The sequence below is a fragment of the Myodes glareolus genome, chromosome 7, assembly GCF_982192425.1.
Source record: "Myodes glareolus chromosome 7, mMyoGla1.1, whole genome shotgun sequence".
Taxonomy (NCBI): Eukaryota; Metazoa; Chordata; class Mammalia; order Rodentia; family Cricetidae; genus Myodes; species Myodes glareolus.
This window is the reverse complement of record NC_142032.1, coordinates 96,456,660-96,469,673: the sequence shown is the minus strand read 5'-3', so window position 1 is coordinate 96,469,673 and position 13,014 is coordinate 96,456,660. Positions and strand designations below refer to the sequence as shown.

At 38.1% G+C, this 13,014-nt stretch overlaps 1 protein-coding gene across 1 annotated transcript; it reads right to left on the bottom strand.

The window, feature by feature from the left end:
- Nucleotides 1–248: 248 nt before the first annotated feature.
- Nucleotides 249–1,194, bottom strand: LOC125417094 (olfactory receptor 5P72-like). Its single transcript, XM_048460368.3, has one exon. It carries the CDS (start codon nt 1,191–1,193, stop codon nt 249–251), a length of 945 nt encoding a protein of 314 aa, XP_048316325.3. The 5' UTR covers nt 1,194.
- Nucleotides 1,195–13,014: the final 11,820 nt, after the last annotated feature.

Genomic DNA, 13,014 nt, shown 5'->3' with positions numbered 1-13,014 from the left:
TGGAAGGAGCTGAGGGATGAGGGTAAACGTAATCTAATTGCATTGTATAAAATTCTCAATGACATATTTAAAAACACACTCACAAAATTTAAATGTAATAAGATAAAATACAAATGTATATTGGTAGGAAAAGGAGATGAGCCGGAAAGGAGGAATAAGAAGGCTAATAACCAAACCTGAAATGGTGGTCACATTTGTCTTGCATAATCACTATTATTATATTAAGTTTTGCAAGACAACCAATCAATCTATGCAAATATTTTCTTCCCAAGCTTTCTATTTAGTGCATCCTTAAGCTCATTATTTCTGAGACTGTAGATGAGTGGGTTCAACATGGGGATCACCACCATGTAGAACAAAGACACCACCTTATTTTGGTTTGTGGAGTAGCTAGACTTGGGCATCACATAAATGAAGGTGATGGTTCCATAGTAGAGTATGACTGCAGTAAGGTGGGAGGTGCAGGTGGTGAAGGCCTTCTGACGGTCCTCAGTAGAGCGCATCTTCAGGACAGTGATGAGGATACAGGAATAAGAGATGACTATGACAAGCACTGTGATCACAGTAACTGACCCAGCTGAAAATGAGGTCACAGCTGCAGAGACACTGACATCAGAACAGGAGAGTTCCATCAAAGGAGCATAATCACAGAAAAAGTGATTGATTCTATTCGGTCCACAGAAGAGAAAAGAGAAAAAGTAAACTACAGCAAGGGAAGCATTAAGAAACCCCCCTGTATAAGATCCCACAACCAGCTGGTTACAGACTTGTGTGGACATTTTGGTCCAATAATGCAGTGGGTTGCTGACTGCCATGAAGCGATCATAAGCCATGGCAGCCAGAAGGAAGCATTCAACTGTCCCAAAGAAGTCAGCTAAACTGAGCTGGATGCCACACCCAAGGAAGGAGATGGTGCTTGGACTGACCAGGAAATTGACAAGCATATTAGGTGTGACAGAAGATGAGAGGCCTAAGTCAGTAGAAGCCAAGTGACTGAGAAAAAAGTACATGGGGTGATGGAGCTGGGAAGAGACTCTGATGAGAAGGATGGTGCTGAGGTTCCCAGACACGGTCACCAGGTAGATGCACAGGATGATGATGAAGAGGACGACTCTAAGGACTGGGTCATCTGTCAGGCCCAATAAAATGAACTCTGTCACTGCAGTATGGTTTCCATCCTCCAGGAGAGCCATGGGACAGTGTAGTTGCTGTCAGATCAACACTGTGATGGATTTATCACAGAAAAAAATGATTTTATTTCATTTAACACATACATGGAGAACATTATCAATTACTTCAAAATTATTTAAAGAGAAGTGCTAGAAATATGATATAAATAATATGTAACTATTATTTATATTATACATAATAAAATATTATTATGTCATTAAAGATTTAAAATTATGAGACTTTGCTTGATGAGATGGTTTTTCAGACAAAGTTTTTTGCCACTAAGCCTGGCAGCCAAAGTTTGATTGCTGGAGCTCAAATGTTGGAAACTGAATCAACTCCTGAATGTTATCTTTTGGTATTTATACATATGATATGTCTACTGTCCCATTCTGCTTACAAAAATAAATATAAATATACAATAATATGAATCATGATAACATGGTATTTATTATAAATGTACCATTTCTAATAAGGGTTAAATATAAAAGCATAGTATTACTTAATGAAGACTTAAATACTTACCAAATATTAAAATTTTATGTTTTTCTATTTACATGGCCTATGACTCATTAATCTGTTTTATCATTTCCATTTTGCTCAAGGAAGTAGTTTTACATTGAAAACAAATTTGAGAAGGAACAGATCATGGGGTTGAAGACAAGGTTCGATGGTTAAAAGCATTTGTTGGATTTGCAGGGAATCCATGTTTAATCTCCTACACTTACAAGTTTCTCATGCAGATTGTAGTTCCAGTTCTAGGGAACCAATCATCACTTCTTGTATTCGAAAGCATGAGTCATGCACATGGTACACATATATATGTATATACAGGCAACACACACACACAAATTTAAAATAATATATATTTAAAAAGAGAATTAAATATGAACACATGACAGGCTGGACTTAGACTATTTCTTTTAATTACCACAATATAAATAAAGGGAGGCAATGCAGTTGAGGGCACATACAAATTAGCCACAGACTGCAGAATAGTATTTCAACTTTCAAATGGTTAATACATAGAGAGGTTGGATGTTGGTGACATTGATCACAGGCTATCATTTCTGTACATAAGGTAATGTATTGATCAACTCTTTAAAAGATGATAATTTTTTATCAGATCTGAGAAGAAATAGAGCAGAGATCACACTAAATTTACAGGAACTTTCTGTTTTAAGCTCATTAAATATTTTAAATGATTCTAAATTGATCATCATATTTAAAGTAATTTGAAATATCAAATTCAATACATAAAATATGAATAATATTTAACAAATTGGTACTTTTTCATTAAAACACACCAAATAGCTTTTCAGTGTCACAGTGGTTTCTAATTGGAGTGTGATGGAATGAATTCACATGATGTTCATCAGAGGGCACTGGTTATTAATATCAAACTCAGAATATAAGAGGTTTATCAAGATTTATCCAGCATGGATTATTTGATATTTTCATCCTCATTTGTCCACAGAGATAACGGTAATGCTCGAACATTCATTCCAGATGCAAAGCAGGTCTTTGAACACATCATTCACTGACAGTAAATCACCAAAGCATTTAAAAGCTAGGGAAATTTTAGTCATTTGGTTGAATGCTACATTTGTACATCTTTGAAGACAATGTTTGTTTCTGGCCTTACTAATGGAGGGATGAAAAAGGAATCATTGAAAACTGGGGAATATCTGGGAACAGTAGAGGGAGGGGAAATTACGGTTGGGAAATAAAAATCCATTTTCAGTTAAAAAAAGTTAGCATCATGCCTAATCATTGCCTATAATAATTTTCCTATAGAAATATAGTGTAATTTCATAATTTTGTTTATGTCCTATATCTTACATGATTACCTGTCTTCATCTGACTTGTTTCTTCACCATGGTTCATACATACAGTACATTTTCAAATAATAAAGTATCTCCATTTACCAAAACGTCAAAATCTTACCTCTTGAAACAAGAACTCATTTCAAAGTAGTAAGTCCAAAGTTGTTATGATTTTATAGCTGGAAAGCTGTCTCTTACTGTCATTGTCTGTCACTGAGGATAAGTCCCTCTGAGTCTCTGGATTCCAGTGGGAATTCAAATCACAAAGGATCATTACCTCATTCCCAGTGAGTACTGAGCACTTCCTTTCACACAAACACAATTATCAAGAGGTTACCTGTAAATTTCAAGTGATCCCTTATTTTCCTCTTTGTTTAAGTATTGTACACTTTCATTTGGTAATCATGGGAGGTAATGATGACAAATTATCTTAGGTAAATCACTCAAGTTGATATTTAATTCAAGTTGGTTCAAGTTAGAAGATATTAAACCATGTATTAAAATGAGTAATTTTGGTTTCTTTCATGTGCACCAATTTTTATTTAGTATTTTAGTGATTGATATACTTACTGTATTAGGTACTTTGGTGAATATAGGAAGGGATGAGATGCAAAGTGAAACAGTTATTTGAGATACACATAATTTATATAGAGAATAATATAAAATATCATTGTTACCTAGAAAATAGTAAGTAAAAGGATGTATGGATTTTTCCAGGTAAGAATTAACATTTCATAAGTCATAGTTCAAACAAGTGACATTGGTTTCAGCTTTTCTGCTATGATGGAGGATAGAAGGCTCAGTGATCTGTCACCCAAAAACTCAACTCTTTTGAATCTTGCATTTACTAAGTCCTACACTGTACTTCTGTTATTAACTCGATAAGAGTCTATTAATAATCTTAATTTCATTAAGTCATGCAATGGAACCTTGATATCCCACCGATAATTGTTTTTGACCACTGAGTATTATTAAACTTTTATTCAAAGTGTCTTCTGTCCATACAGGCACATGAGAAGTAGAGATAGGATCATCACTGGAAGCTGTCTGATCTGCTAGTCTGGAGTATGGAGCGGTGAATCACAGAAGAGATGCTGTATCAATAACAGTAGAAGGTCAGGACACATAGCTGCATGGTCTTTTCACCTTTGTATGCATACTATGGCAAGCAGGTAATCTGAACTCATAAGAATACATACACATATCATGCATACACACTTCATATAAAAAGAATATACATATACATATATGTATAGTCAATGCTTCCTTTACTAAAATGTATATTTAATACTTCATGTAAATTATCTCTCTCTATATAAGATGGTCTCATGTAAACAAGGTTGCCTTTGAACTTGCTAAGAAGCTAAGGGAGACCTTGATCTTCTGATCCTCCTGTCTCCATCTCCCAAGTTCTTAATTTAGAAGCATTACACATGGTATTAGGGATCTAGCACAGGACTTTATGCAAGTTAGGCAAGGATTATAAAAGTTGGGTTACTTCACAGGTTATTATCTTAGTTTATTTTAATGATTTGTATACACAGAAACATACAGACAAATACAATCTTCTATTTTAAAGATGAGAGTGAGCAGAGGTTGAGTTTATACTAATTTTATAAATGTACTTATGAGTTACATCAGAATTAATTTAGGATTATGATTCATTACAGATAAGATGCTAGATTGTATAGTTTGGAAAACTGTCACCAATGAGGAAGCTTCAAAACTAGATATGGGAAAATAATTGATTGATTGATTGATTCATTCATTCATTCCTTTTAAAAATATGTGTTGAATATTTCTTGTATTCTAGAAACCAAGTAATACTGAAGATAAGTTAAGGAAAATGGACCTCTTAGGAAATTTATATTTCAAATGATAGGCCACTAGAGAATGAATATTGAACATGGCAAGTAGTGTGGAAAATAAATATTCAAGAGATGTTTTAAAGAAACATCCTCAAGATGTCTTTCACTCCACTCTTTCTTACTTCCATTGTTGAGAAGCTCTCCATTTCTGCATGGTAAAATGGATCAATCACCCTGCTTAACACTGTGATTCCTCTCTCAGCCTGTTGGTTTAAGGACACTAGAAGTTCAAAGTGACCCAGGAGACATCTGAGTCAATGGAATATTTGCTGTGGTTCCTGGCAAGTGTACTTCACCTGCTCTTGGAAGCAAAATTTCTAGGCCAACAGAACACAAGGTCACAGGAACAGGAAGAAAAAATTTCCTAATGGATCAGTATAGGTGACAGTGAGCAGAACTGTGAAACTATTTCTTTTTTTTTTACACCTTGATTCTTAGTCTTGTAGATCTTGTCTATGGAAGATACCATACCGTATATTTGATGCTGATTTAAAGTGTGTTTTGACTTCTGAAAAACCCTGTCCAGCCCCTCCAGGCATCTGTCACATACCTGTGTACTAACTGTCTTCAAAAGACTATTTTATCTTTCTATCAGACCAGCTGCTTCAGGATAGTGAGGAACATAGTAAGATATAACGATCACAGACCCACTGTCACACTTGTCTAGCTATGATGTGAGTTCCTTAATCAGAAGAAATACTGTGTAGAAAACCATTATGGTGGAGAAGGCATTCTGTAAGTCTATGAATAGTGGATTTGGCAGAAGCATTAAGTGCAGGAATGGCAAATCCATAACCAAAATAAAGAACTATGCCACTAAAGAGGAAGTGGGCCAAGGTAGGCTGCCACCAGGTCACTGGCTGGTCACCATGGGGAATGGAGATGTCTGTTATTTTCTGCTGCTGGCATATTAGACACTAAACAGCAAGTGTTACATTAGCCTTTGTTGAATGGAATGTTGTCAAGCCCATGCATAACATCCATCTCGGCCATCATGTTAATACTGTTCATGGGCCCAGAAATGCTGGGGAAAGAGGCTGACTGTTCACAAAATGTGTCATCCTATCTACTTGACTATTGAATTCCTCCTCAGATAAAGTCACCTTTTTAATGAGCATTTACACAGGACACAAATATCTTTACATTGTTGCTCCTCTGTACAGAACTACTCACATTCTTCTCCACAGATGCCCTTCTTACCATTTTTCTAATCATTCTCTCATTGGCTACAACCCATAAATCAGTCAACAATTGTTCATCTATCCATTTCATCTATCCATTTCTCTTTAAAAACAAAATATACTGCCTAAAGTTCTGCTCACTGCAAAGATTTCCCTTTATTGGTGTCTTTCATGGTTGTCACCGAAAAGGGCTGTAATGTTGCCATTAGCTGTTGACCTCTGGGTGATACATCCATAATATACAGAATCATCAGTAAATCAGTTTCTAGTCTTTTTATCCTCAGTAGACCATTCATAGAGAATAACCCCATGAGGCTATATGTACACTCCTGGCAGCAGATTGCACTGCAATGGTGCGGGAAAATTATCTGTATTCTGTCAATCATATTTTAATAAAATGCTGATTGGCCAGGCAGGCAGTATAGGCAGGAAAGCCAGACAGGAAGTAGGGGTGGAGCAAATAGACTGGGAGTATTCTGGAAGCAGAAGCTCCCTCTGCTACTCCTTCACAGACCACCGAAGAGGCAGCATGTAATTTGCCCAGCTAAGAAAGGAACGAAGCCATGTGGCTAATGTAGATAAGGATAATGGGGTAACATAAGTTATAAGAGCTAATAAGTAGCCTGACCTAATGGGCCAATTAGTTTATAACCTTATGGAGTCTTGCGTGTGATTTTCCTTCGGAGTTGCCAGTTGTGGGGTACCGGACCGGACAGAAACCCCAACAGGCCGGCCGTCATGTTACACTGCAATAAGAATAGAAATTACAGGAATTTATGCAATCTCTTCACATAGCTTGCTTGTGCCTTCAGGGCATGCTTGGACCCAGTCGTGTGTGTGTGTGTGTGTGTGTGTGTGTGTGTGTGTGTGTTTATGCACATCTATATGTACACACATACACACACACACACACACACACATATATATATATATATACATGCATACATATATTCCACTTCCATGTGACAATACATTGCTACTGTGTATATCCTACGTTATAACTTGGTGGGTTAGATAACATCCAACACAGATTGGGAATCCCAGGTTACATGGTAACTAATTGCACCATTGTCAGCTAGTTTACACTAAGAGCCAATAGCAGGTCATGAACTGTTTTTCAAAGAAAGAATAATTATCTGCAGATAATGGTAGAGTCTTGCTCCAAAATCCCAAAGGTCTCTTCTGTAATTCACCTATAGGGACCTGCCAAATGTTCCGAACAGCATCTCTATCTGCCACTGATACATCAAGTGCCATCTAGTCTGCTGAATCCTATGGTCAAAGAGGTAGAACAGCCTACACAGGCATATGGACCTGTTGAAAGGTTGTCTCCTGTTTCAAACCCCACACAAAGCTGCTTTCTGAGTCACTTGGTATATGCAGTAAAACATTCAAGTGAGAAATGTGCTCTTTCCAGAATCCAAATAGGGCCACTAAACACAGTGTTTCTTTTTGGGGAGTGGGAGGTGCCAGGTGCAATAACTGATCCTTCACCTCAGAATGGTTATCTATGTATGTACCATACCACTAGACTCCTAAGAACTTCACTAAGGTGGAAGTCCATTGAGTTTTGGTTATGTTTAATCCTCATCCTCTGATAACCGTAAAGCATTATCAGTGAGTTCAAAGTGGTTGCTTCCTCCTACTCTCTTGCTCCAGTCAACATAATGTTGTCAATATAGTGCATCAATGTGATAATTTGTAGAAGAGACAGATCATCAATATCCCTTCTAAATTATAAGGTGGAACTAGAGAGTTAATATATCCTTGAAATAAAATTGAATGAGTATTAGCCATTTGAACTAAATTGCTTCTGGTAGTCCTTACAAAGGAATTTGCTAGATCACTAGTTGTATACCATATACCAGCAGATGTGCTAATTTTCTCAAGTAGGACAACAGTCTGGTATTACGGCTGCAATTGGGGTTACTTCCTAATTGGGTTTCAATATTCAACTTTCATTCCCAACTATGCATTTGTCTTTTGTACTGGCTGTATAAAAGAGTCAGGAGATATAATGGGAACCACAACTCTGTATCTTTCCATTCCATGATACTAGCACTAATTTCTGCAATTCCTCCAGGGATGTGATACTGGTTTTGATTCACTATTTTCTTTGGCATAAGTAACTTTAAAGGCTTCAGTTTGGCCTTCCAACCATAACGTCCCTCACTCTACATGTCAGGGAACCAGTGTGAGAATTTGACTAACTTCTAGGTATATTTTTTCAAATTATACATTCTGAGACTGGAAAAATGACTACAGGATGAGTTCAGGAAATCACTGACCTACCATGAGTCAGTCTTCGGACAAAATTCTTTTAACTACCTGACCTCCACAAGTCTCTACTTTACTTGGAGGGCCACAATGCTTTTCTGGTTCAAAGTTCTCAGCTTCAATAAGGTTCTCTAACACATCTCTATCCCATGTTACAGTATCCCATTATTTGTCAATTAATGCCCTTACTTCAACAGCTGACACCCTCAGAGACTATGATTTAAGTTTTCAACTGTAATTCAGCCAGTCTTATAATATGTCTTATAATAAATTTCATTTTATACAACTTATGGTGTACGGCTGATGGAGAGAAGACTCTTCCAGGGCTTAGAAACCTTTGTTTGTTTGTTTGTTTATATTCTTCCTTCCTTTCTTTCTTTCTTTCTTTCTTTCTTTCTTTCTTCCTTCCTTCCTTCCTTCCTTCCTTTCTTTCTTTCTTTCTTTCTTTTTTTCTTTATTTTTCCATTCAAAACTTTACACTTCCTCCACTCCTCCCATTCCCCTCCCGCTCCCCCACTCACTCTCCTCCCACCCCTCCCTGCTTGAGAGAGGGCCCTAGGAATCCAGCTCTGTGGGAAGTCCAAGCCACTCCCCCCTACATCCAGGCCCAGGAAGCTGTGCATCCAAATAGACTATGGTCCTAAAATGCCAGTACATGCAGTAAAAATAAGTCCCAGTGCCTTTATCAATGGCTTCTCAGTCAGCCCCCATTGTCAGCCACAATCAGAGTCCAGTTTGATCACATGCTTGTTCAGTCCCAGTCCAGCTGGATTTGGTAAGCTCCCATTAGAACAGGCACACTGTCTCAGTGGGTAGACCAACCCCTTGTGGTTTTGACTTCCTTGTTCATCTTCTCCCTCCTTCTGACCTTCAACTGGACCTTGGGAGCTCAGTCCATTCCTCTAATGAGAGCCTCTGTCTCTATCTCCATCCATTGCCAGAAGAAGATTCTATGGTGATATTCGAAATAATCATCAGTAGTTTTCTTGAGTATCTTTAAGGGATTTATTCCTTTCTTCTAACTTTTTGTTAGTATTCACATCCATTTCTTTCTTTTTTTTTTTAGTAAATTTTATTAAATTATAAAAGTTTCCATTTCCACCCCCCCCCTCCCAACACCCTCCCACTCCCCCTACTCCCCCTCCTCCTCCCTCTTCGTCCCCCAGGGCAGTCAGGGTTTCCTGCCCTGTGGGAAGTTCCAGTTCCTTCCCCCTCCCTCCAGGTCCAGGAAGGTGAGTGTCCAAACAGACTGGATCCCCAAAATCCATTATATGTAGAGGAAACAGGTCCCAGTGTCATAGTCAATGGCTTTTCAGAAAGACTTCGGGTCAGCCACAGTCAGAGAATCCGGCCAAATTCGGAGAGTCTGGTTAGATCACGTCCTCTTTCAGTCCCAGTCCAACTGGCCTTGGTAAACTCTCATCAGATCCGTTCCCTTGTATCAGTGGGTGATGGCATCCCTCGCAGTACTGATTTCGTTTTTCATGTTCTTCCTCCTTCTGCTCCTCATTTGGACCTCGGGGGGCTCAGTCCCGTGCTGCAATGTGGGTTTCCGACTGTATCGCCGTCCTTCGACAGATGCAGGATCTGGGACTCTTGTCTATTTCCTACCTCCTGGTGGATAGCTAAATAATCTTCATCAGGTTCATCTTCTTATTTAGCTTCTCTAGGATCACGAATAATAGGCTCAAAGACCTTTAATTATGGTTAGAATCCACTTATGAGTGAATACATACCGTGTTCCTCTTTTTGGGTCTGGCTTACCTCACTCAGTAAAGCGTTTTCTATGTCCATCCATTTGCATGCAAAATTCAAGATGTCATTGTTTTTTACCGCTGAGTAAAACTCTAATGTGTATATGTTCCACACCTTTTTTAACCATTCTTCTATTGAGGGGCACCTAGGCTGTTTCCAGGTTCTGGCTATTACAAATAGTGCTGCTATGAACATAGTAGAACAAATGCTTTTGTAGTATGATCGGGAATCTTTAGGGTATATTCCCAAGAGTGGAATTGCTGGGTCCTGAGGGAGGTTGACTCCCAGTTTCCTGAGAAACCGCCACACTGATTTCCACAGTGGCTGCACGAGTTTGCATTCCCACCAACAATGGATGAGTGTTCCCCTCACCCCACATCCTCTCCAGCATAGGATATCATTGGTGTTTTTGACTTTAGCTATTCTGACAGGTGTAAGATGGTATCTCAAAGTGGTTTTGATTTGCATTTCCCTGATCGCTAAGGAGGTTGAGCATGACCTTAAGTGTCTTCTGGCCATTCGAAGTTCATCTGTTGTGAATTCTCTGTTAAGTTCAGTACCCCATTTTTTAATTGGGTTAATTAGAGTTTTAGTGCCTAGTTTCTTGAGTTCTTTGTATATTTTGGAGATCAGACCTTTGTCTGATGAGGGGTTGGTGAAGATCTTCTCCCAGTCAGAAGGCAGCCTTTTTGTCCTACTGACAGTGTCCTTTGCTTTACAGAAGCTTCCCAGTTTCAGTAGATCCCATTTATTCATTGTTTCTCTTATTGTCTGTGCTGCTGGGGTCCTGCTTAGGAAGAGGCCTCCTGTGCCTAAATCTTGTAGACTACTTCCCACTTTCTCTTCTATCAGGTTCAAAGTGGACGGATTAATGTTGATGTCTTTAATCCATTTGGACTTGATTTTTGTGCATGGTGATAGATATGGATCTACTTTCATTTTTTTACAGGTTGACATCCAGTTATGCCAGCAAAATTTGTTAAAGATGCTGTCCTTCTTCCATTGTATACCTTTAGCTCCCTTGTCGAAAATTAGGTGTTCATAAGTTTGTGGGTTAATATCTGGGTCTTCTATTCGATTCCATAGGTCGACTTCTCTGTTCTTATGCCAATACCAAGCTGTTTTCAATACTGTAGCTCTATAATAGAGTTTGAAGTCAGGGATGGTAATGCCTCCAGAAGTTCTTTTATTATATAAGATTGTTTTGGCTATCCTGGGTTTTTTGTTTTGCCATATAAACTTGATTATTTTTCTCTCAAGGTCTGTGAAGAAGTTTGATGGGATTTTGATGGGGATTGCATTGAATCTATAGATTGCTTTTGGTAGAATTGCCATTTTTACTATGTTGATTCTCCCAATCCGAGAGCAGGGGAGGTCTTTCCATTTTCTGGTATCCTCCTCAATTTCTTTCTTCAAAGACTTAAAGTTTTTGTCAAATAGGTCTTTCACTTCCTTGGTTAGAGTAACCCCAAGATATTTTATGCTATTTGTGGCTATCATGAAAGGTGATGCTTCTCTGATTTCCCTCTCTGCTTCTTTATCCTTTGTGTATAGGAGGGCCACTGATTTTTTGGAGTTGATCTTGTATCCTGCCACGTTACTAAAGGTGTTTATCAGCTGTAGGAGTTCTTTGGTAGAGTTTTTGGGGTCACTTATGTAAACTATCATATCGTCAGCAAATAACGAAAGTTTAACTTCATCCTTTCCAATTCGAATCCCCTTGATCTCCTTATGTTGTCTTATTGCTATTGCTAGAACTTCAAGCACTATATTGAAGAGGTATGGAGAGAGTGGACAGCCTTGTCGCATTCCTGATTTTAGTGGAAAGGCTTTGAGTTTCTCTCCATTCAGTTTGATGTTAGCTGTCGGCTTGCTGTATATTGCTTTTATTATATTTAGGTATGATCCTTGTATCCCCAGTCTCTCCAACACCTTTATCATAAATGGGTGTTGAATTTTGTCAAATGCTTTTTCAGCATCTAGTGAGATGATGATATGGTTTTTTTCTTTCAGTTTATTTATATGATGGATTACATTGATAGATTTGTGTATGTTGAACCAGCCCTGCATCTCTGGAATGAAGCCGACTTGATCATAATGGATAATTTTTCTAATGTGCTCTTGGATTCGGTTTGCCAGTATTTTATTGAGAATTTTCGCGTCGATGTTCATGAGTGAGATTGGCCTGTAATTCTCTTTCTTGGTTGTGTCTTTGTGTGGTTTTGGTATTAGGGTAACTGTAGCTTCATAAAAGGAGTTAGGCAATGACTCTTCTGTTTCTATATTGTGGAATACGTTAAGGAGTATAGGTATTAGCTCTTCCTGGAAGTTCTGGTAGAATTCTGCATTGAAACCATCTGGTCCTGGGCTTTTTTTGGTAGGGAGATTTTTGATAACAGCTTCTAATTCTTCGCGACTAACAGGTCTATTTAGATTGTTCACCTGTTCTTGGTTCAACTTTGGTATATGGTACTTATCTAAAAAAATGTCCATTTCTTTTACATTTTCCAACTTTGTGGCATATAAACTTTCATAGTAAGATCTAATGATTCTCTGAATTTCCTCTGTGTCTGTGGTTATGTCCCCCTTTTCATTTCTGATCTTATTAATTTGCATGTTCTCTCTCTGCCGTTTGATTAACTTGGCTAGGGGTTTGTCAATCTTGTTGATTTTCTCCAAGAACCAGCTTTTTGATTCATTGATTCTTTGGATTGTTTTCTCTGTTTCTATTTTGTTGATTTCAGCCCTCAGTTTGATTATTTCCAGTCTTCTAGACCTCCTGGGTGAATCAGCTTCTTTTTTTTCTAGATCTTTCAATTGTGCTGTTAATTCTCCAATGTGTGCTTTCTCCGCTTTCTTTAATTGGGCACTTAGTGCTATGAACTTTCCTCTTAGCACTGCTTTCATAGTGTCCCATAGGTTTGAGTATGTTGTGTC

What these genes read in the sequence shown, in the direction of transcription:
- LOC125417094 (XM_048460368.3), bottom strand. Translation starts at nt 1,193, where the DNA reads ATGGCTCTCCTGGAGGATGGAAACCATACTGCAGTGACAGAGTTCATT.